The sequence below is a fragment of the Rhipicephalus microplus genome, chromosome X, assembly GCF_043290135.1.
Source record: "Rhipicephalus microplus isolate Deutch F79 chromosome X, USDA_Rmic, whole genome shotgun sequence".
Taxonomy (NCBI): Eukaryota; Metazoa; Arthropoda; class Arachnida; order Ixodida; family Ixodidae; genus Rhipicephalus; species Rhipicephalus microplus.
This window is the reverse complement of record NC_134710.1, coordinates 262,883,673-262,908,614: the sequence shown is the minus strand read 5'-3', so window position 1 is coordinate 262,908,614 and position 24,942 is coordinate 262,883,673. Positions and strand designations below refer to the sequence as shown.

The 24,942-nt window shown below is 42.0% G+C and overlaps 1 protein-coding gene across 1 annotated transcript in view; it reads left to right on the top strand.

Moving 5' to 3' along the window:
- The window catches only part of LOC119162239 (uncharacterized), a 114,256-nt gene extending 89,596 nt beyond the window's left edge, over positions 1–24,660 (top strand). The window contains exon 13 of the mRNA XM_075879033.1: positions 1,066–24,660. Within this exon, the coding sequence (XP_075735148.1) occupies positions 1,066–1,324 (259 nt within the window). The 3' untranslated portion in view covers positions 1,325–24,660. The remainder of the gene's footprint in view (positions 1–1,065) is intronic.
- Positions 24,661–24,942: the final 282 nt, after the last annotated feature.

Genomic DNA, 24,942 nt, shown 5'->3' with positions numbered 1-24,942 from the left:
GTGCCAAAACTGGGGCATGGAACTTAATACTGACAAAACAGTTCTCCAGAGAATAAAAAGAAAGTGAGCTCCCAGCCTTTGTACTTATTGTCTCTGCAATAAACCACTCAAGATAGATAGATATGTGGAGTTTAATGTCTCAAAACCACCATATGATTATGAGAGACAGTGTAGTTGAGGGCTCTAGAAATTTTGACCACCTGGGGTTCTTTAACGTGCACCCAAATCTGAGCACACGGGCGTACATCATTCTGGCCTCCATCGAAAATGCAGCCACCATAGCTGGAATTCGATCCCGCGACCTGCAGATCAGCAGCCGAGTACCTTAGCCACTAAACCACCACGACGGGGCTGCAATAACCCTTTCAAAGATATAGAAAAATACAGATATCTAAGAGTCACTTTGACAAAATACTTACATGGTCAGATCATATTACAAGCATATGCACAGCTGCATTTAGAAACTGGTTTCTTAAGAGGAAACTTAGATACTCCACAAAGAAGACAAGATTAGTGGCATACAATGCCTGTATTAAATCCAAACTTCAGTATGCTTCGGTTGTTTGGAACCTTCAATGTAAAAAAGATGTTACCTTGATTGAAAATGTTCAGCGAAAGGCTGCAAGATTTATTTTTGGCAAATATAAAAGGCATGATTTGCCAACACAACTTATGCAACTTAACGGCATCCGAACGCAGGAATCTCTCAGTAAAGTTAATCGATTAACATTGATACACAAAATTCTTTCTTGTAAAGTTACAAGTTTGTCCAACTGTGGGAAACCTCCATCTTCTATAAAAGCAAGACATAACCATAAATATTCATTGGTACCTGTTTTTGCTCGCACCTCTGCTTTTAAAAATACTCGCACCCCAGGAATATTGCTGACTGCAACTCCTTGCCAATAAGTGCTTTTCAGTTTAAAGATATTGAAAAACAACTGAAAACTTTTTTGTTTAGTTTAATTCTGAATGATTTTTTCTGAAAGCTTTTTTTATTTTTGTTTTCTAGCAAAAAAAAATGCCTGATGCAGAGGTACTGATGCTCATTTCTTGTTGGTGCAGGCGTGAGTACATGCCATGGCAGGGCCCTGATCCTGACAATCGGCGAGGTCCTGACCCGAGCTTGCATCGAGGCCCTGACCCTAAGAACGTAGCCAGTAAGGAGGGTGCCACGAAGGCTAGGGGTCCCCAGGCGTCGAGCTTGTTTCGCCGAGGGCCCCTGAAGGACATCACTTTTCGTTCCTTCTTCCGTGGCTCCTCACTGTCGTCAGGTGGTAGTGACTCACCGCAGGGCTCAAAGTCCTCTTCCTCCCAGCAGTGATCAAGACAGGATTGTATCTGGGCTCAACTACCAGTGGTAGCCAGTGTGTAGTGTCTTACAACATTTGCCCTTTCGAAGTGGCTCACAACATTGCTATTTCTTTGTTTTTTTCATAACTTTTACCTGCCTTCACAACAGATCTTTAATGTTGCAAAAAACTACCGTTCCACTCAAAGCTTTAAATTCATCTTCTAAAGTGGACAAGCCATCTGAATCTGACATTGAGGATAGCAAGAACCCAGTGCAGTCATGCAGCACTGCTTTTCCCCATGGCACGTTTATGTTAAGTGTGATGATTTGGAATAAGTAGTGTAAAGTGGGACCTTACAGCCTTTTTGCTTGTGCGAGTCTTTGCAAGTGAAAATTAGAAAAGTCTTGCGCTTCGATAGCACATCATATGCATGCGCTAACTTGTTACAAACATTACCAAAGTTAAAAAGCAGGCATGTTGGTATAACCGCATGAAGCTACCGCTAAAACAGGGCCATGCCCTTGGTGTCTGCTTGGTACACATGCTCACTGAAAGCTTGTCAAGTGCCAACTATGAAGTGATGAGATAAGGGAAGTGTGCGTACAGTTTGAACAGGGTCTGCATGGCCAATGCTATGTTGGTGCCAACCGCAAACATGCCCTGTGATTGGGCTCAAATTGGTGGTGATGGTGGTTTCTCATTTTGATTGATTGAATCAAAGGCTGCTAACTTTAGGTGCTTTAGTTTACAATCCACACTTCAAGATTTCTTGGTTTGAAGTTTGAATCGCAGCTAATTATGTATTTGTGCTAGCATGAAAATTTAGTTGTTGCGGCAGGTATTGTCTTGTCAAGCATGGAACACACAGCCGTTTTCGTGAGATGCCATCTGGTTTAGTGATAAAATGACCCAAGGCTGTGACTGTGACATTTGATTCCCCTCCCCCCCCTCTTTTTGCTTTCCGTAGTGTTTAGTAGTCTTAGCAAAAATAAAAAAGGTCATGAACAACATGGGACATAGTGGAGGTCACTTAGTGAGTGAGAAGCCACTTAAATTTTTCTTAAAGGGATACTGACACAAAAAATATTGCCTCGCGTTTTTCTGGTGCAATGCGTTGCTGTAGGGCTGTTAGTCATGACACGACACATTGTTTGCTGCAGCACACGACATATAATAAATTAGGCCCCTAATTATCGAGCAGTTTCAGTTTTGGTTTGAGAGAGTTCCAAAAACTGGGTGCAACTGCCGCCACCTAGTGTGTGCAACTATTGACCACGTCAGAACACAGAACTGTGACGCACTTCCGCACGATTCGCAACAAGAATTACCTTCAAATAGGAAACGGCACTGGAATGTTGCCAAACACAAAACTTTCTAAGCATGCGCCACGGCCATGCACTCGCAACCAGCCGCCGAGAAATATAGACTTTGGAAACTAATGCAGCAAAAAAAAATGGTGGCTATGACGTCATAATAACTGGTTTTGTTGGCCGCAGCGTGGTGGCGTGAAAGAAGTAGGGGGTCATCTCAAGGTCACCTCCGAGTGTGTGTATAGCGCTATGGAGTCGGTCGCTCACGCAAACTTCAAAAATTAATTTAAAATTCCTTCCAAGCTATATTCGCTGTTGATATCTTTCACATGGTATATGGATCTTCACGAGAATTGACCCCACAGGCTATCTCGGCCCTGAAATTTTGTGTCGGTACCCCTTTAATTACATCCACGCAAGTTTTATTCACTAGTCTTTGAGCTATCTAAATCAGAACTGATGTGTGCAGGTCCTGATGTGAGACTCCTCACTTTACATACTCTGTGACTGTAGTACGTAAGCCAAGTCACTTGTGGGTCACCTCACAATTTTTCATTTCTGGCAACCAAAGTTAGTGTCAGTCCTACAGTGGGAACCATAGATTAAGGATGGTGTTACATGTTAATATATTCTCTGATGTGTGCGCCCTGTTTTACACAGTGACATTGAAATATGTGCTAGTTGGCATATACTCAAACCTCATTATTACGAAGTCACATCTGTCGCGAAAATGCTTCCTTATAATTATATAGTTATAACTCTGAATCTATAGGACAGAGCTATTGTTCAGTTACTTTGTTATGACAAATAATTCGTCATACCTATGTTTGTTATATCATAGTTTGAGAGTACATTCCTAATAACAGTGTGAAAAAAGGACAAGAAAAAGGATAAGAAGCTTATAGAACGAGCCCTGACCATCAACTAAATAATTTTCTATTAGATTGACATAAACATAATAAAGCACATACCGCAGAAAAGTTACAAAAAAAAAAAAGGTGAAGCTCACACTAAGTCATGCAAGGCTAGAAACAGCCACGCTGAGCGATTGTGAAGTATAATGTGGTTCTGTCTAGGTTGTTAGGCTTTTAGTTAGGTGATGCTATATAGGTTGTTTCTCAGTTGCTTCTAGGTTGTTGCTAAGCTATAACTAGTTGATGCTAGGTTGTTTCTAGGTTGCTGTTTAGTGCACAAAAATTCAAGTTAACCAAAAGACAGTCACAGCTGAAACGTGCACCACGGTGTTGATCACTGGGTTGATTCTGACAGTTTAGTAAATCTTTTCCTAATTACTGGTTGCGTCAGTCTAGAAATCCTAATTGGTGCTTGCCACCTGTCTGTTGCCTTCTTCATTGTTAGTGGACTGGCAGTGTGAGTAGTGGAGTTTACCCAGTTTTTGTGGTATATACCCATTCATGATGACAATAGGTTTTTACTGTGGTGCAGTTACAGCTTTTCATTGTGCTGGGTAGTGCGAACAGAAATTAACTGACATGTGATTGCTTCATCCTGTTCATATTCTTTGCTTCCCCAACATGTTCATTGATTTGTCTGGCTGTGGATTGCTATGACGGGCGAGTATGTTATGTACTAAAAATCACACAATAACTAGTCATGGCATTAATATCTCGTAAAATCGCGTAACCACTAGTCATGAAAGTAAGCTCACATGACATCATGTAAGAAGTAGTCATATGACTAAAAATCACATAACAGCTAGGCATGTGACTAATAGTATTATGTCTCACCACATAACAACTAGCCGATTCACAAAAAATAACATCAGATTACACAAAATCTAGTCGCATTACTAAATTACGTAAAATCACGTAACTGCTCACGTGACTGAAAACCGTGTGACATCTTGTTAAGGGAGTATAATCTCGCAACATCTAGTCACGTGACTAAAATAACCACACAACTACTCGCATGACTAAAATCATATAACATCACATAACTACGGTTAAATGCCGCACAAGTGTCCCCCTCTTTTTTTTTTGGAAGATCTGAAATAAGCGCCAATCACCAAGCAACCTCCCCCCCCCCCCCCCCTCCAAAGCCTGCGAATGCGAAAACCATCCCGGCAAAATGTCCTGCACTTTCTATCACAGGTGTGAGCAGTCATTTGACTCCATCATTCACCGGGTGTGGCATATCTAAAGCACTAGATGGTTGGTAGGATAGTACATGCCTTGCGCGCCAGACACTATGGTGTCATCAATGTACCACCAGACGACCACAGGTGTCTGCAGGCCGGGTGTGCGGACTCAATTTTTGTGTCAGACTCTGAGAAATGGTTTGATGAGTTTGACAGTCACAATAGGGAATAAAAACAGTTAATAAAGCATTTTATTAGAAACATGGATGGGCAAATTTAGATGTGAAGAATCTCTTGCTTAGGTTTATGTCCCGTGGCGTCCGTGTTGGGGTTGGCGTCTGCACTAACACTATGCATGCGCAACTTCCTTCCTCTCCTATGCTCCCCCCTCTCACCTCGCAACCCTGATGCAGGGAGCGTCTGCTAACGTGCGCTCGCCCCCTCCCCTCTCCTCTAGACATCCCGCCCCGCGGCGTTTACACCACCATTGCGCATGCGCATCCCCTCCCCCTCTCGCCTCACAACTCTAACGCAGGCAACGTCTGCTAGCAAGTTTCTTGATTTAAAAAACTGACTGCTCATGCTGCACAGCTGTTCACTGGCCACCCCGTATATATAGGCACTGGATATTGACCTCGATGGTAGTGCTGGTGGGGGATTCCTCCAGTGCATTGTTGAACGATGAAAATTTACAGCGTGCACGTTTACAAAAAGCAGACTGTGGGTCTCTGTCTTCATTTGGAGTCTTCTGTCTGTCACTGCCCATTAGCAGCAATTGGCATGTTCCAGTAGGAAACACTGGTCCATTAATGCGTGCTTTGCACCTTCCCAGGTTTCTCTCCTGCGAAACACTATGATGAGCGCCAGCGTCAACGTCGCCGCCAGTGTAAGCGTTAGCGCCTGCTGCTTCGCATCTACACATGGTTTCTTTAGCAGGATATAGCGTAAATTTTTCTTATTTTGGGGGGCTCTCTCCAGAGGCGTAGTCAGAGCGTGGCACACTGAGCTAATGCCCCCCCCTGCCCCCCCGGATTTTTTTTTCGTCTTGGCATGCAGCATACGTAGCGTAAAATGACCATTTTCATGCGTGGCCTCCACTTCAGATCAAGGTGATGCTCCCTCCCTCCTCTAAACAAAAATATTCCTGCATACATTCGTGTCTTTCCTGCTGCCATCTTAAATTTCGGTACAGGACAAAGCAAGTGCCCCCCCCTCCCCTCAAATGTGGTCGGATTATCTCTCACCATTCACCGTTTGGGGGTGCTCGCTCGGCATGTTACAGTAGTCAAGTGACTAGTTGTTTCGTGTGATGCAACTAGTCATGCGACATGTTCCCACTATAAACCAAGTAACATCATGTAACATGTAGTCACGGATGATTCAAAATAAATCACGTAACATCACACAAAATCTAGTCACATGACATGTTTCTGCCAAAAGCACATAACAGCTAGTCACGTGACATGTTCTCGCCAAAACCACGTGACATGTAGATAGTGTGGTGAACCTACCAAAACTGGAGAAGGATAGCCATGTCTAACCAAACTGAATGCTACTAGCGAAAACTTAGCATCTTTAGCAAAAGCTTGGCATCACTTCGCTAAACGTTAAAACTGGCAAAACTTTGCGAACACTGTTGAAACAGCATCATGCTCTCTCTTGTCACGCTCACCCTTACCCGTACTTGCGCTTCTCTTATTGCTTCACTCTTTTCACTGAGATCGCCCTCGTTGACGTGGCACAGCCATTCCTCTCTTACCACGTTTCACTTTTTCCACGCCGCAAGACCACATGACCAGCACTACGCTAACAAACAGGAAAACCTCGACTAAAAACAGATTTGCTGTTAAAAGCTAGGTCAAGCACTAGCTCCATTGTTGGTTCCAGTCTTGCACCTCGATAGTGTAAATTTCAGAAGGCTGGAACAAAGATGTGTTCAAGAAAATATGTACAAAGAAAGTATATAATTGAACACAACAAAATTTTTACGGCTGGCTTAAACAACTTTGCTGTTAAGACAAGTGCACAAGCACACTATTTTTGCAAAGACACCTAAGCAAGATTAGCAAACTCTTCATCACATAAGGAAATGAATGGTGTACCAATGCAAATATCAGCCTGTTTCTTCATATGTTTCTCATCTACTGTCTTCCTTGTTCTGTTATTCACTTGTCAGAACAAGAGTGCAGTACCGTGAAAGCTGAAGCAAAGGCGCATTGCGCACAGTGCTTTGAAAGATGGCTCGAAAGGCACACCCTTTAGTGAGCTGCAATAATCTCTGAGGGGAATGTTCGTGCACCGTCCCGTTTGGTCAATATAGTTCAGTTGATGGCCAGTGCTCGTCCTGTAAGCTTGTTTTTCTTTGTCCTGTCCCTTTTTGGCGCTGTTAGTACACATTCGCAGGCAAAATACAATATGGTTTATAACATGATATTTGGACTTATTTTGCCCAAGCATAATGGTATATATTTCACACTAACTTTGGTAATAATAACGAATATGGAGAAGCAAACGTGAAAACTTCCACTTGTAGAAACTGAAAGGTGATCACAATGCACACAGCTATTATCTGCATTACTTTTCCAGTTGGTTTAGGTCTGCAGGTTTTCATATGTGGATTATTTTTAATGGACATATTCTATGCAAATAAGGTATTCTTGAAAACACTCAAGGGTCGGGTGATGCAAGTTAGTTAACAATCCTAGTGGTTCATTACAAGTACAACGCTACAGCAAGAAGAGTGAATGATTATTTTTTTATTCTTGTGCACCATTCTTTCTCCTTGATCATTTGGTTTAATCACGGAGTTAACCATCCTAAAGCTACACTGGGGACATGAGAAACACTATAATAAATGGGTCAAATAAATTTTGATCACTTATAGTTCTTCAAGATGTAACTAAACCTAAACACACAAATATTCTTGCTGTCTGCCCCCATCATATTGTATTCAGTATGGTGGGAAATGAAGCCCATGACCTCAATCATTTCTTCAACCCCTGGGCGGGGGTCATTCCATATCAAGTGTACCTAAAGGGCGCTTAATTCTTAAGCCACCCATGTGAAACTGTGTTGTGCTAAATAATTTATATAATATTAATGCTTTGTACAACTACTATGAAACAATTTTTTTCTTACTCTCAGGAGGCTACTCTTTCATTACAATAATAGTTTTGTAGTGAAGATGAGTGCTACTCAGAAAGGCAGGGGGTATGACTCAGTCGGTGAAGAAGACGGCGTTTGGTTGGCTGGGTACTCTGGCTGGTTCCGCAATTACCACTTGACGTGTCGTGACCGCTCTCTTGTTTTATAAAAGAGTGCCACTCTAAAACGCCTCATTTTAATTGGTGGTGAGTGCTGGGTAACGCCTAATACTGGAATTTTGAAACCGTACGTTGACTCCAGTTGCTACAATGTCCACGAACGACGATCAGCAGGCGGCCGCATCGGCTCCAATACTGCAGCTCCTGTCTGTCTCGGCTCTTTTGGGCAACGCGATCCGCCTACTTTCAGTGGAACCGATGACAAAGACGTGGAAGACTGGCTCGACGAATACGACCGCGTGAGAAGCACAATAAGTGGGACGATGCGCACAAGCTTACTGTCGTCCAATTTTATTTGACCGACGTCGCCAGTCTGTGGTACCGTAATAACGAGAGAGACCTCCCCACCTGGTCGGCCTACTGAACGGCGATTGCGGACTTGTTTGGCCGTCCAGCGCTTCGTAAACTACGGGCCGAACAGCGCTTGCGTACTAGGGCTCAGCAGAATGGTGAGAATAACACCAGTTATATCAAAGATGTGGTTGACCTTTGCCGGCGTGTCAACTCGGCCATGAGAGAAGCTGAGAAGATCAAACACATCTTGAAAGGCGTGACTGACGACGCATTTCAGATGCTTGTCGCCAAAAGCCCGCAAACAGTAGCGGAAGTGATCCAACTTTGTGAGAGCTATGATGAGCTCTGGAAACAGCGTGACACCACTCGTCGTGCCAGCGCGCCATGTGTAACAATCTCCGCTTTAACGTCGGCTGGCTGCTGTAGACCACACCACTTTTCTTCTCGAGATCAAGCAATTTGTACGAGAGGAGGTCCATGCCAGTTGCCACTCGTGCCTTATACCTTCAAAGGTGCCCCATCTACTTTAGCGCCATCGATACAGCGAGAAGTCCAGGAGCAAGTGTCCGAGGCGCTACCATCAGCTCACGCACTACCTGTGGCTGCTCCATTGACCTATGCCGAAGCACTGAATGGAACCCAACGTTCGCCTGTCGCGAACAGCCACGTTTCTTTGTTGCGAACGCCTACGTACACGCGCCCCTTTGTCGTACTGACTGAGCCTATGTACTAAGCTGCCCGTCCTTTTTCCCAACCACCACCTCCGCGCTTTCAGAACCCTTGGCGCACTCAAGACAACCGCCCCATATGCTTCGCCTGTGGAATTGCGGGTCACGTGGCACGATTTTGTCGACGGCGTGAGTTTTTCCTGCGTGATGACGTCAGGCCCAACAAATATGATTTCCCACCACGACCTGAGCCTGCTGTATCTGGCGAGCCTGCCACCATGGACACAATTTCACCTCGCCGGAACTTCAACAGACACCGGTCGCCTTCACGTCAACGCCGTTCCCTTTCCCCTATGCTACGTCGACCTCGCCCTGTCCCTGAGGAAAACTAGGAGCCGCAGTTCTGGGGGAAAGAACTGCGGATCTTTCGAACTCCACAAGACCTTGTTTTTCGCCGTCCAACGTCGTTGCTGTCTCCGTTGAAGGTATACCTGTTTTTGCGTTGGTCGATACTGGTGCCGCAGTGTCTGTAATGACTGTAAAACTTTGCCGTCGACTAAAAAAAGTCACAATGCCTTTTCACGACTTCGTTTTAAGCACTGCGAGCGAGCAATGAATTCGCCCTTTTGCTGCATGCACAGCACGTGTCGTTATTGCTGACAATATTTATGTCGTCGAGTTTGTAGTGCTCCCGCAGTGTTCCCATGACATTATATTAGACTGGGACTTTCTCTGCACTCATCATGCCATCATTGACTGTGCTCGCGCCGAAGTGGAGTTTGCGCCGTTATGCGATGCTGCTTTACTCGACTCGTCCCTTTCACCTGCAAAAGTTTTCGCTGCCGCCGACACTTCAATACCCCCGTTTTCATCCGCCCTAGTTCTGCTTTCCTGTGACGTCTCTAGTGGCTCAACTGTTCTTTTTACGCCTTCTGAAACCGCTGTTCGCCGCAAGTGCTTCCTGATTACTTTCGCCGTTCTGAATGTTCATGATGGATCAAGTGCAATTTATGCTTCAAATTCATTTCTCTCACCTTCCAAGTTACTGTGCGAAAAGTGCCTGGGCTTTGCCGATGACATTGATCCCTCAAGTGCACATGTAGTTCCTGACCACTCGACTACGCTGCCTATTGATGCTGTTGATTGCTGCGCGTCATCCTTCTCCTAATTATTCACCGATGCAATTTCGCACTGCATCGACACTAACCTTACGGCCCAACAGCACACCGACATCATCGCCCTCCTCGAGCGCTTCCGCGCCAGCTTCGACCACCAGCAACTGACTTTGGGCCGTGCTTCCACAGTATCTCACGAAATCGACACTGGCCTTCGTGCTCTTTTACATCAGCGTCCGTATCGGGTATCGGCATCTGAGCGTCACATAATCGCGGAACAAGTTGACGACATGTTGAAGCGAGGTGTTATTAAGCCCTCTAACAGCCCGTGGGCCTCCCCAGTTGTTGTAGTCAAGAAAAAGGATGGCTCAATAAGATTCTGCGTCGACTACCGCCGGTTGAATAAGATCACGCGCAAAGATGTTTACCCGCTACCTCACATAGACGATGCCCTTGACTGCTTACAAGGCGCGGAGTTCTTCTCGTCACTAGATCTGCATTCAAGTTATTGGCAGGTACCCATGGCTGAGGCTGATCGCCCCAAGAGGGCTTTTCTTACACCTGATGGTTTATACGAATTTAACGTCATGCCTTTCGGGCTCTGTAATGCATCTGCCACTTTCGAGCGCATGATCGACAACATCCTCCGTGACCTGAAATGGCTGACATGTCTGTGTTATTTAGACGTTATGATATTTTCAAGCAACTTTTCAACGCATCTTCAGCGGCTCGAGACAGTGCTTACTTGTCTCACCTCCGCCGGTCTACATTTCAACTTGAAGAAGTGCTGCGGCACTCGAAAACTCCCGATTTTGGGCCATGTTGTATCTAGAGATGGCATTCTTCTGGATCCGACAAAACTCTGTGCCGTTGCCGAATTTCCTAAGCCGAAGACTTTAAAAGAACTTCGCAGCTTCCTCGCTTTATGTTCATATTTTCGTCGTTTTATTCGCAACTTCGCCTCCATCATATCGCCCTTGACTGACCTTCTTGCCAGCAACAACGACATTTCTAGTTGGTCGTCAGCTTGTGATGATGCATTTGCCATACTCCACCACCTTCTTATGTTACCTCCTATACTGCGACATTTTGATCCTCTTGCCCCGGTGGAAATACACACGGATGCTAGCGGAGTTGGCCTCGGTGCTGTGCTCGCCCAGCATAAACCTGGATTTGATGAGTACGTCGTCTCTTACACCAGCCGTGCGCTCACAAAAGCAGAAGCCAACTATTCAGTCACCGAAAAAGAGTGTCTAGCCATCATATGAGCCATAGGCAAGTTTCGACCCTATCTTTACGGGCGCCCATTCAGCGTGGTTACAGATCATCATGCATTATGTTGGCTCTCCTCGTTAAAAAATCCCACCAGCCGGCTCGCCCGTTGGGCGCTTCGGCTACAAGAGTACGACATTCACAACGTTTACCGATCTGGAAGAAAACATTCCGACGCAGACGCTTGGTCCCGATCACCTCTACGATGTAGTGACAAGTCGCCGTCTTAGTCTGCCCCCGACATATCTGCACTTAGTGTCAGCGACATGCTACAGGAGCAAGAAAAGATCCTTGGATCGCTTCACTTATCAACTTGTTGAGTCGAACTCCCTCGCAAAATATCCCTAGAGGTATGCGCCGTCAAATACAGCACTTCGTTATCAGAGATGGTTTGTTATACAGACGGAATTATCTCTCCGAAGAACGCCAATGGCTCCTAGTCATTCCCAGACGTCACCGCTGAGACATATGCGCGTCCTTTCACACCGACCCACAATGCGCCCATGCTGGAGTGTTAAAAACCTACACCCGCCTGTCCCACCGCTATTACTGACATGGAATGTATCGCTTTGTTCGTCGCTACGTACGTTCCGGCCTCGCTAGCCAATGCCGGAAGAATTTCAATCCAAGTTCTCCAGCTCCACTACAACCCTTACTTAGTCCTGCCTGACCGTTTGATCGTGTTGGTATCGATTTGTATGGACCTCTTCCGATTACACCAGCTGGAAATCGCTGGGTAATCGTCGCTATTGATCACCTTACGCGCTACCCAGAAACTTCACCACTCTCTTCTGCGTCAGCCAGTGACGTCGGTCGTTTCATATTGCATCAGATCATTTTACGTCACGGTGCACCACGTGAACTCCCGAGTGACCGAGGACGTGTGTTTTTGTCGGACGCCGTCGAATCGCTTCTCAAGGAATGCCAAGTCATTCATCGCACCACTACTGCGTATCATCCTCAAACTAATGGCATTACAGAACGTTTCAACCGTGCATTAGGAGATATGCTGTCAATGTACGTCGCAACCGATCACATCAACTGGGACAGTATTCTCCCTTTTGTAACATACACGCATAATACTGCTGTTCAGACAGCCACTGGTTTCTCTTCATACTTCCTCCTTTATGGTCGCGAGCCCTCTTGCTTGCTAGACACCATCCTTTCTTACCACCCGCATGTTGCTGAGTCGAGGACGATGTCACAAGCTGCTAAATACGTGGAAGAGTGTCGTCAGCTTGCTCGCTCCTTCACAAGTGCTGAACAGCAACGCCAGAAACACCACTGCGATAGCCCAACGCCTCCGGCTTCTTATGCATTGGATGACCTTGTCTGGCTTCGCATCCCTTCAACCAGCCCTGGTCTCTCAACGAAACTGATGTACAAGTATGACGGCCCTTACCATGTGGTTAAACAAACTTCACCCGTCAATTACATCGTGGAGCCGCTTGAGCAGCCCCATGATCAATGACGCCGTGGACGTGAGACCGTCCACATAGACAGTCTAAAACCGTATTACGATCCCTCTATTGTCTCCTGCGCATGAGTCGCCAGGATGGCTCTTTTCTGGAGGGTAGGAAAATGTAGTGAAGAAGATGAGTGCTACTCAGAAAGGCGGGGGGTATGACTCAGTCGGGGAAGACGACGACGTTTGGTTGGCTGGGTACTCAGACTGGTTCCGCCATTATCACTTGACGTGTCGTGACCATCCTGTTTTATAAAAGAGTACCACTATAAAACGCCTCATTTTAGTTTATTTATTTTTGTTTTGAATCTTTCTTTTTTTACTTTGGCAAAAAATTATAATATGCTGCATTTTAGCATTTTTTATAAAAACTACAAATTTATTTGACAGTAATGTGCTTACATTTTCTGTTTTATATATGTTCCTATATTAAATTATTAAAATACTTTGGGAGAAAATGAAGCAAAAACATTGCCGGAATATTGTTACAAGTTCAGAAAAAATAGCATTTTGACTTGTATTGGGGCTTAATTTTTGCAATGTAGAGGTCCAAGTAAAAATATGGCTTATATGCTGTTGCATAGTATGCTTTGTCAGTAATACATGCAGGAAGTTTCAAAAGAGTAGTTTTTGTTATAAGGGAGAAAACATTTGTCTATCTGAGCAATCATAAGGTAGGACTAAGCTTGCTTTCGCCTCACCTTCACTGCATAGCACGTCAGCGCAAGGTTCTTGTGGGGCATTTTCGGCAGCGAATAATGCATGCCATGCAACCTTTTGTCACTTGTTTTAGTAATACTGATGTATAGAACGTCTAAAAGTTGCAATAGTGCTAATCTTATGGGACGGTGTCTTCCCCCGTGGACCATCAAGGGTCAGGTTATACGAGTATTGAACCGCTTTATAGTCCCAAGGGGCAGAATGATCATGCAGTCGATGGCTTGCAAGACAGTGTTGGGGCGAATTGTGTTTGGCTTATGGCAATTGATAACAAGATGATGACTTATGACAAGATTGTTCCGTCCACAAGATTTGTAGAGTGACCAGTGTCAAAAGAAACACGCAAGGTGTAGAGCATGCTAGGATTTTATGTTCCCCATCTGCCAAGTATACAATCACCCAGCTTTTGAGGTAGATGGCTTGTGCTTGCTTGATGGTGCTGGCCCCTCTCTACACATTTGTGCAATGCACTGGCAGCTTTAACCAGCACATGCTGTTGAAGTCATCTTCAGAGAAGGGGAACACAACACCCAGCAGTAGCTCATAATTCTTGCATTTGAAGCCTTCACAGCAGCATACCAGTAAAGTATGCTATAGCCGATGTAAGCGGCACAAGGTGCATCACCAGCGCTGCGTTGCATTTCCCTCGTCTGGGTATCTGTATCTGTGCTTATTAAGCAGTAATATAGCATGTACTCATATCACAGAATTGAAACACTATGGCCAGCAAAGTGAAACTCTGTGAATGATTTCATATGATCATCTCTTTGGAAAAACCTGAATGCCCATTGAGACTAACACAGGGATGAACACAGTTTGTGTTAGCTAGCTTGCTTAAATATGCTCCATGTCACTGATTAGCAAGCTCATTAATGCATTGTACGTGATATAAACCATTGGCCAGTGCACCTAGTGCCCATGGGTGAAACATTTTTAACATTCATGTTGCATGCAACTCAGATGTCCTTGTAGCTCTAAAACACATGAAAGACATATTCTTTAAATGCCATGATGTATAGCATTAATAGATACAGTGTCATCTTCAGACCCCACCGTTCGAAATGTACAGTATAAATCTGTCATAAGCCTTCTACTTTACATTGGCTGCCAGAAGTCATATGGATTGTTGGCAGAGAAACTGCTTAGGTAGAGTAAATTAAAGTTTAAAGGCTCTTAAATACTCCGAAAAATTGACTGTTATCTTAAAAACGTGTGAAATAAAGACAGAATGCATGGTTTGTGTCACAGGGCCCCACACTGTACATGCAGAGAGCACTGCTACTAGCTGCAGTCTGATATCTTTGCATTTTTATTTTGAAGCTTTTGCATTTTTTACACTAAAGTTCTATTAGAGAATTGTGGTGTTTTAACTGCATAAAGATCGCTTGTCTTTTGCACCACATTGTGATATGCATCTGGGTGTTTCGGTTTATTGGTTCAGGTACCATTTCAATACTAGATGTTTAAAAACGTCTTCGTGGGGAAAGTGCGACCATAACAGTTGCACCTGCTGGTTATTGTGATCATGATTTTTGCGATTTTGCCAAAACACAGTATGAGTTGTGATCATTTATTTATTGTTTTGCTTTTACTGCAGTGTTTACATGGTAGATTACACGGCTTACATGGTACTCTTTGAATAACTCTATATGAGCAAATGATTTATCTATTGCTTTATTTTTTTAGACACTCAGAACTTTGTAGTGTCTTCAAGCAACATTCAAGGGCAGTATTAAATAATAAAAACTTATAATTTCAATTAAGTGTATTGTAGTCTGGAATAAAAACTCGTAACTTTTATACATATTTTCACTGGCACATCCCGTAAAGGTTTTTATGCATAGTCGCATATTGAGCACATTTTTTTCTAAAAAAAATCGAAGCAAAGTTCGGGTTGTTATGTTTGTTATGTGGGGCAAATTTTATGAACACTTTATCGGGATGAGCAAAAAATGCGGCAATGCAAGAAAAAGTCGTCGCTTAGCCTTTTGCAGTTGACATAAGCAAACACCGTTTGGACACAGCTTCTTTGTTGCACTTCACTCATTTTCGGTGGTTGGTGGCGCTAATTTCTGCAAGCTGTCCCCACGTCACCCACGCACGCCATAAAGGCGTTTCGTGGCTATCTTTTCTCTCAATCGTGTAAATGAAACAGTGCTATCTGCTGTGATCTCGAGGGGCGCCCAGAAGCGTGCGCTACGACGCACTTTGCCAACTTCGTGGCAACCTCGCACAATGACCGCAACGACGCCGTTGACGTAGCAAATACAGTGTACTGTAGTAGCAAGTGACCAACATCGCAGCAAGCTAAAACCGATCGCATATAAAAAACAGTGATAACAACATTAACGACAGAATACGGCTGCTGTCTTGCTGTCCACATGAGAAGTTACTGCAGAAAAGATAGCCTATGTCGTGCATTCCTTGAACTACGCACGGATAATAAGCAGGAAGAGCAAATTGCAACCGAAGCGAGAATCGGGGGTGCTACCATGTTACGGAATTCGTCAAATCAAAATCAAATCAAATCAAGTTTTATTATTTCATAATAACATTTACAAAAAATATATATATACATAAGGAGGTCCCGTAGTATACACTAAAATGGGACCTCCTATGAAACGTAAACATAAGTATTTGATTGGCAACAACAGTGCCAAAATAAGAGAATACAAGACTAAAAAATGAAATACAGATACAATCAAATGGTGATGCTCTCATCAACTATATGCAATTGAAAATATAAACTTTAAAATATGTTTATATATATCTATATGGATAGCATGACATGAAAAGAAAAAAAAAACGAAAGACTGAAAAGAGAGTGACATAGCGAGAGAGAAACCAGTTAAGCAGAAGAATTAGTGTTGCATAACAAAAACTTCTTCAATTCATGGCAAAAGTTATGTGCTTTTTGAATTTTTATTAAAAATGGCAATGTATTCCACAATAATATGGTTGTAAAATGAACTGTCTGTTTGCCATAATTAGTTCGTACTTTGGGCAGAATGAAGTTGTTATGCTGGGCAAAACGAGCTGGGTTAGTATTTAGTAAAGATGATGAATCAATTGATGATAATGATATTTGTTTATGGATTAGTTTGAAAAGAAAAGTGGAGAGATCGAATTTTACAAGAGCGGCAACATTGAGAATTTTATTTTCTTGTAGCAACTGTTTAGCATTGTGGGTGGGTGAACTAAATGTGATTAATCGAATATCCTGGTTCTGAATGATTTGTAGTGGTTTTATGTGAGTGATGTACGTGTTTCCCCATCAGGTTATGCAGTAATTGATGTGTCAGTGCACAAACGCGAAATAAAGTGAGAGCAAGACCGGACATGAAAACAAAAATGGACGTGCTTTGATGAGGATGCGTATTCCGTGAGATTTTTTTTTTCAATATGTGTGACATGGTTTTGAAATTTCAAATGATGGCCAATATTTACGCCCAAGTAAACACATTCTTCACTTGCCGGTAATGCGTCACAATCTTTTCTGGGCGACAAGCGACTTTCTTCAGGTTTTCCAGAAACCTGCAACGCAATGACGAATAATGGCCCTTCGCGACAGCCATGGCAACAGCAAATTCTGTCATCGTCACTCAAAAATTGCGTGCATGAGGCTAGGCCATAAAGTTTCGTATATGCAGGAAGTTGGTTGGTGCGTGCAGTTTCATGACCTTCACTCTCTGTGTGCTTATCAGCAGTGACGTCTCTTCACTCGCACCATTTGTGAACCCTGCTATGGCGCATAGATAATTTTAAAAAGACTGGGGACGTGTCACACACAGATAGAAAAAACAACAATGCGGCGCATGGCAGCGGGCGAAGAGGGGGAAGGAGCGAGCAGAAGTAGTCGAGGAAGTCGGCATAATAATAAAAAATGGAAGAGATTCACTGGGCAAGGAGGCGCAATGTGTCGGATAGCGGGACTGCAGAGGACGAATGTAGGAGGTGGGTTTATTATGCGGGGAAAAAAAATCCAAATTTTGATGACTTAAGTTGGGGGTGCATTTATTATTCAAGTGTGTTTGTCATGCGAGTAAATACGGTATTGAGATTTTTGTGGTGGTGTAGCGTTGCAGTTCATACAAAGAAGATAGCAAGATGTGCTACTTACAGGATACATATCCAGGATATGTATCCTGTAATATCCAGGATATGTATCCTTACAGGATACAAATGGAACGTGGCAATATTCTTTCATTTGAAGACATGATAACATAAATATAGCTTGCATTTTCTCACTCGTATAGTTTTGACAGGTTTGTAATTCAGTTTCTTTTCACTCTTTGTATTCCGAAGGTGATGGGAAAAAGCAAAATGAAAACTGCTTGAACGAGATGGTGAACATGTGTACCAAGTGCAGAAAGTGTATCAAGGATGAGCAGACTAGCCGAGCACATCTCACTGAAGCTTAGAGCCAAGGTCCAGAGCGCATAGTGCACACTGTTGTCACGTGCACATAAGATGAGACTATTTTTCCACTCTGTGGGCCTGAAAACATTGTTCATACACATTATACTATCTGTATGGGAAATGGCCTGGAACATGATGAAAAGGATGAAGCTGATCACAGCCATTGCTTATACTTCATTAACTGAATTAACATCCTGCAGTTGACCAGATCAGGTCTCAGCACTGTTCAAAAGAAAAGTGTGCTCACGATCGCTACTTGTGTATATCTTACGCTCTTTTGTTTCCCCTTATCTTTTGAGCCTATACTATCATACTTGTGGAACCTTTTGTACATACGTGCAGCAGCAGATATATATTTTAGAAATGATTGCTACCACAATGCAACTGCCATTTTAATTATGCGTGGTTGTTTCTGTGAAAATGGTAGCCAAGCGTAAGTGCGCATGTGTGTGTGGCCAGTGCCCGCTAGAAAACATATACACCTGTACAAAGCCATTCTCATCGCAGTTGCATAAAAAAAAATCTAAAGCTTGTTTATTTGCGGACACATAGTGCTGTGCCGCCTAAGCTTAGTGGCACTGATGACTGTGCTTACATTTCTTGGCATAAGAAAAGATAAGAAACCACCTATGGGAACTTCCTATCCCTCATTGTGCTAAAACCTGTTGCTAGCTGGCTCACCATTGGCTTTTGTTGGCTTTCACATGTGATGCTGTTTTCAGCGTGTCAGACAGTTATTGTTTAACTTGAATTTACTGCATTTGATATTGTTTCTGAAAGAAAGTTACATTATTTAACATGTTTGAATAGAAAGAACAAAGTAAATTATGTATTATAGACTTTCTTTGAGACTAACAATGTTGACTTTAGGGTGAGATAAACAGGTTGGGCATTTTCTTTTAGTTCACATCAGTGTAGTAAACTCCTAAGCAATGTTTTAAAAATACAGGTTTCTGCAGCCCTTTTAAGTTCACATTTTATTGCAGTTTTGTGGCCATACCTACTGGTCTTCCTTTATAGCATAGCTTAAATTAGGTAACCTTCATATGTCACATGCATCAAAAACTACATTGGCTGAGTTTATGTGCTGCTTCTGCTTAATTTTAATGCTCATAATATGTAAAATATAAAGTGCACAATGATTTTTCTAAGGCTTTACTTCCTGTATATTTCCTGCTTTAATGAAATTTCTGCAAATCAAGGTTATAGGTAGCAGAGCTTTGCCTCTTTTGCCTCTTCAGCTGTCTTACTTGAAGGGACCAAAGTTACCTAAAAAACAATCATAATATTTTAGGATCTCTAAAATATTCACTAGTTAAAATTGCAAATAAAGGCATACATTGTAATTGTAGAATTTGAGTCAGTCACTGCTAAATCTATATACATATTTATAAATCATCAGACAAGTACCAGTTTCAGTATACTCATCTTAAAAATAAAAAAGAGCATACAATTATAACTTTGACATCCTGAGTGCTATTTTCCCAAGCAGCCTTCCTTATGCACTTGGAAATGAAACTGTGCATGGAGTGCAAGTGCACTTCTTAGATGTAGACATCTTTAAAGTGGTGCTATTTCTGAGATTTCCATTATGTAGGCAATTATGTTAGGGTAGCTTAATAATTAAACACTATTTATTGATATTTATATTAATCAGCTCAATGACCAGAATATGAATTCCATTTTAATTTGTCCATGTCATTTCGTTTCATCCAGAACTTTAACATACAGAACTTTAAGTAATCCACCTGAAGAGATCAAGCTCGAGTGCAAGCAACCATAGATAATTTGCAAATTCTAGTTTTAGCACACACATTCGCTGCATTAACAGCAGAATGCAGAAAGTGCTCGATGTCTGAACGCTCCATGCTTTAGTGTTAAGACATGAGTTATGCTGTTTTCATGGAAATGCATACACTGTGAATTGTACAAGTGCACGTTTCTCTTTAATATTATTGCAAAGCACAATTATAGAAAGTGCATCTATATCTAATTTTTCTTTTCTTTCTTTTTTCAGTAATGTTGTGTTGGGCATAGGACATGTACATGAGCCACTATAGATTTGTTGGTGCTGCCATTCACGAACTTAATATTCAGCATTTCGTGCATTACTATGCATGACACGATGTTCATTTATGAACACTGTTTGATAGATGAAGGTTGCAGAAGCAATGATGTACGTCATCATGTACGTGTTGTAAGAGGTTTGTATGCTAAAACTGCACAACTGGAAATATTATCATGTTACCTCTAAATCTCAAGGTTAAAAAGTCTCGAGTGCTTCAATGATTTCGTCCATGGTAACCTTCATTAAGATTTCTTGACGTCCCATGTACATGATAACAAAAAGTATGAGCCAGGCCTGGTTAGGACTGGGCCTTTGTCCATTTTGTGTAGTACTGCGCTTGGGTTTATGGCTGATGTCATTCGTCCATTTTTGAAACAAATGCTCATTCATAGGTGCAAAGCTTTTGATTTCTGTAGAGTGTACTGTGTTTTGATATTTTCCTCTTGTTTGGTGCATTCGTATGAAAGTGCCACATATGATTGTTATGCAACGTTGTGTTACTGCAGTTTTAAACAGACATACAGATATGGCTCAGAGCACAGTGAAGTGTGATGGATACATTCTTTTTTTTTTTCTTGCAGAGTGTCAAATGCAGTATTCAGGCGCGGAGAAGTTGCTGCTGACTATAGGTTACCGTTATGCAGTCTTTGTGCAGTGCTAGCTAGTGTTTTATCATGGCACACTGGCCCTTGTGGAGTCAAGAGTCCATAAGCCATCAGATTATTCAGATTACAAAGTTTAGAGCTGCGAGCTATGGTGCATGGCTTATTGTCATTGTATATCATCATAAACATAAATATTTCACACGAGTTCTGAGAATGCACAAATGCTTCCCAGCTATTGGTATTAGCTGATTACACTTTCTATATGATTGACTACATTAAGATGCAATGGCAGATTTTATTAACCATGAGCTCTCAACTCGTAGCTTGCATCTTAAACTTATGTGCTGAAGGTATACTGTAGGTTATTGTGAAATGCATATAGGAAACTAAATTCTGTATAAGTCAATGTTTTGGCTTTGCTATTGCATGAAACAGTGTCATACAGCTCAGCCTATTTATTTTTCTTTGTTTTTTAATTGCACATATGAGTTCTTCTGTTACTGCAAAGTAGCCTTCCATATAATTCTTATGCGTGTAACTCAGTGCACAACATTGAATTTATGGCAGGCACACTTTTATTCACTGCCCTTGTGTGTCTTGTGCATGTATTATTTTCTGAAAGCAAGAAAAAGTGTCATTGGCTGTGTGTGAATGAGCAGGTAATGGAACAATTCCTATAATGAAAGCAAGCGCCTGCAGTGAGGGGTTCTAAGACAGCTCTCTGTGGTTTTGTGCGGCATAGATTATTATCACATGTAACTACACTTGAGTGACTGCTGTAGGTATCAAATTTGCTAAGGCACAAAGAATGTGCATGGGATGCATCATGGTATCAAATTTTTGGTTAACAGTCAAATAAGTACATGTGTCACTTCTGAGGTGTTTACTTAACTGAATTGTTTCATTTGCGCACCGTTGCCATGCTGTTTTTGCCACTTATTTTGCACCTTGAAACAGAAATCTGGCTGCTCGTTGGAAACGGCAGTCGATAACTGTGTTAGGCTGGCTAATCATGAACAAGGTCTCCGTCCCACTGCTAAAAGTGGCCAGCTGATGTGTGTTTGAGAGCTTTAGTGGTCATTATTGGGAGTGTATTCATTGTGCTTGTCCAAACCTTGGAAACTGTGACAGACCTACTGTGCAACTTAAAGATGTTTGCAAGGGCTAATATAACACTTCACTTGTACAGTCAAGTTCAGAATGCCCCGTTATACTTGAATACTTGTACTTGCTAGAATAGGATGGGCATAAGTGCCAGTTTTGTTTGGCAGCAACATGGTTCATCACACTGAAATATTTACTATGATAGATAAATGTCATTGTGACAGAGCTTATAGCTTGTCTACTATGAATAGCGCATGTGACAGCGCTGCTTGCTGGTAATACTGGATATGTTCAAGTAACAAAGAACCAAAAAGTCCCCTGACCATTTTTCATTTGAAATAATCATTTCGTGTAGGTCTCACATAGTTTTCCTATAAAAAAGAACAAAAAAACTCATTACTGTATTTTTGTGATTAGCAAGTTTTGTTTATCTTTGGTACAAAGCATCACATAAAAAATGTGGCAGACTATTTAAAAAGATTTGTCTTCATCAATTTGCATCCAAAGTGCTCTGAATGGCAACTACATAGCTATGACTGAAGAGTTGAAAAGTTAAGCTTCCTCATTTTAAGTTATAAAACTAACACTATATGGTAATTTATGTATTTTCATCTTTGGTGCCTTCAGGAATACATCGTATAGTTTTTAATAACTAACTTCACTAGCCTAGTATTTCGTTCTACCATAGCCTGGAGATGTGAAGCACATTTTCATCATTGGTTGGCAAGATATTAGCTGCCTATGTTGTGAAGAATGTGCCCTCTATGGTATGAATATGGTGCTTTTCTTGGGCCACAATATTCAGGAGGGGCGTTTTCTTACCACACATGAAATTTTGCTACAAACCAAAAATATTCATGGGACTTCCTGGTTTATTCTTAACATACACAGGAATGTATGAGGCTGCAAGTAAAGCTGAGAATTGTACTGTGTTTCTTGTTGCATAATACAGTAGAACCTCATTATAGTAACCAATTAGCAGTAAAATATAGAAAGAAAAAACAAACATACACATGCACAGAGGCAGAGTTTAACTATAATTGCAAAAGTATATACCATAGGCCAAATAGTTGTGTGTACGTGTGTGCATGGGATGTGTACACATACGTGCATATGTGTTATCCACAAATAGCATCTTTCTTGACTTTAGAGCAACCATATTTTAGGCCAGCAAAGCAGGAGCAAACTAATACATTTCTGTTTTGGCTTTAATAATGCATTAAAAGAAAACAAATATGTTGGTAGCTTTGCTCAGAAATCTAAGCATTGAAAAGTGATAGCAATGAATTTGAGAACTACACAAAGTCAAGTCCATTGTTTTATTGGCCACACAAGCCGCATTAAACATTCACTTGCTAACTTGACCATGCTATTATGTGCACACAGGCAGACATGAACAGATCTCAGTTGGTGACCATGAACGCTCATGTTGTAACATTGGTGTGATCAAGAATCCAGGCAGGTTTTGACCAATGCTTCTTTCTCACTGCCTCTCACTTCAACACTACTCCAGGCTTGAAAATCAGGCTGCTTGAAATTATAGGCATGCAGGCAAACAGCTGACCATTTCAGTCTGTCAAGCCTTTGTACCTGCTGCAGATGCAGATTACCTTGGAGATAGGGGCATGTACGTACATGCTCAGAACCCTTTTCCCCCTCCCTTGTGTCAGCTTTCTTCAGTTTCATGACTGCAACACAGCAGGAAAAAAAAGAGGACAAAGAGGACACAGGGCAAACCAAACAGGAGCAAGCATTGCCTTTTTCGGTTCTTTCTGTGTTCTCGTTTTTCCACTGTTTTACAATCACGAAGCCATAACAAGCTCCGTCCCATGCATTTTTTAATTTCCTCACAGTCGCAATGTACAGCGTACAGGCTGAGATGGGATTGTAACACACTTAGACTTTATAAAGAACGACACAACAGTAGTGAAAGTGCACATGTGCACTTCTATAATTGCTCTCGCAATTAAACTCTATGCTAAAGCCACTGGATGCTACTAAATATTTGCTGCCACATATATTTGTTGATATGAAAATTAGACAGCACACTGAAGAAGTTTTTCTGATGGAGAAAATTGTGTTATATTTTTCGCTGCAACACAACTACCAAAAAGTTAGTGTTTTTAAGTACGTGTAGCAAAAAAGTATGTGTAGACATGGTAAAAAACTTCTATATTGCTACATGCATGCAAATTGATTGGCAGTACTGATTGCCTCTTTGCTTCATGAGGTATTACTGTACTGAGGTTTTACTGTATTTAAAACATGTTATCTTGTTATATTCCACCATTCCAGACTCATCACAGACATCTTTTAGATAGGCATAACATCCATTTATTATGCCAGCAGTGTCTTCAGGTACATTTTATGCTTACCTGTTCCCCCAGTCACCTTGTTAATATTGTTAGTTTTATTAAAAATGGTACACATCTTCCCTTCCTTTCTAACCTGACTGGCTGAAAAAATGGTTTATTTGGAGTCTCACTTGTTCAGGTTGTTGCGTGTGCATTTTGAAAGTCTGTTTGGCAAAAAGTGCTGCAAAGGATATGGGCATTGTAATCAGATTGAAGAGGTGTACACAGCCAACATGCATAATTTGAAACCTCATTTTGTCAAGTCAAAACCATTATGCTGCCAAAGCAAGGCTACGTCAATAGATCTGTGTTTATAGGAAAGTACAAAAAGGTGAAACCCGTCTTCCTGCCCCTTAAATGCCTTTCTATTCCCACAAAACAGGATCCCAGGTAGTACAATGACAAATTTGCCAAACTTTAAATCCTACCATTTGTTTCCTGCACCATCATCCTTCTATGACAAAAGGCAAGACATGCATTGCCTGAGAAGTGTACTGGCACTTGTTTTTGTGTTGTGGTTCCTTTTAGAATAAATGCTGTCCTGTCTGAAGTCCATGTTGCTTTATTCTCACTGTATGCATGTTCCGAGTATGGTTTTTAAGCATATGAACTTTTTCACAGGAGACCTGACAAGAGTCGGCAATTACAGTTGCCATCATAGCACAGGAAAACTCTCCACCACTGGATTAAGGTGTACAAGAAGGTCAATCGAGCTGCTTTTATATGTTTTTCGTAACATTTCTATACTTCATCCACGAGATACCTACTTTCATGCATGTACAATTATCCTTACTAAAAGCAGATGATGCTGGTATAGCCTGTTGAGAATCAG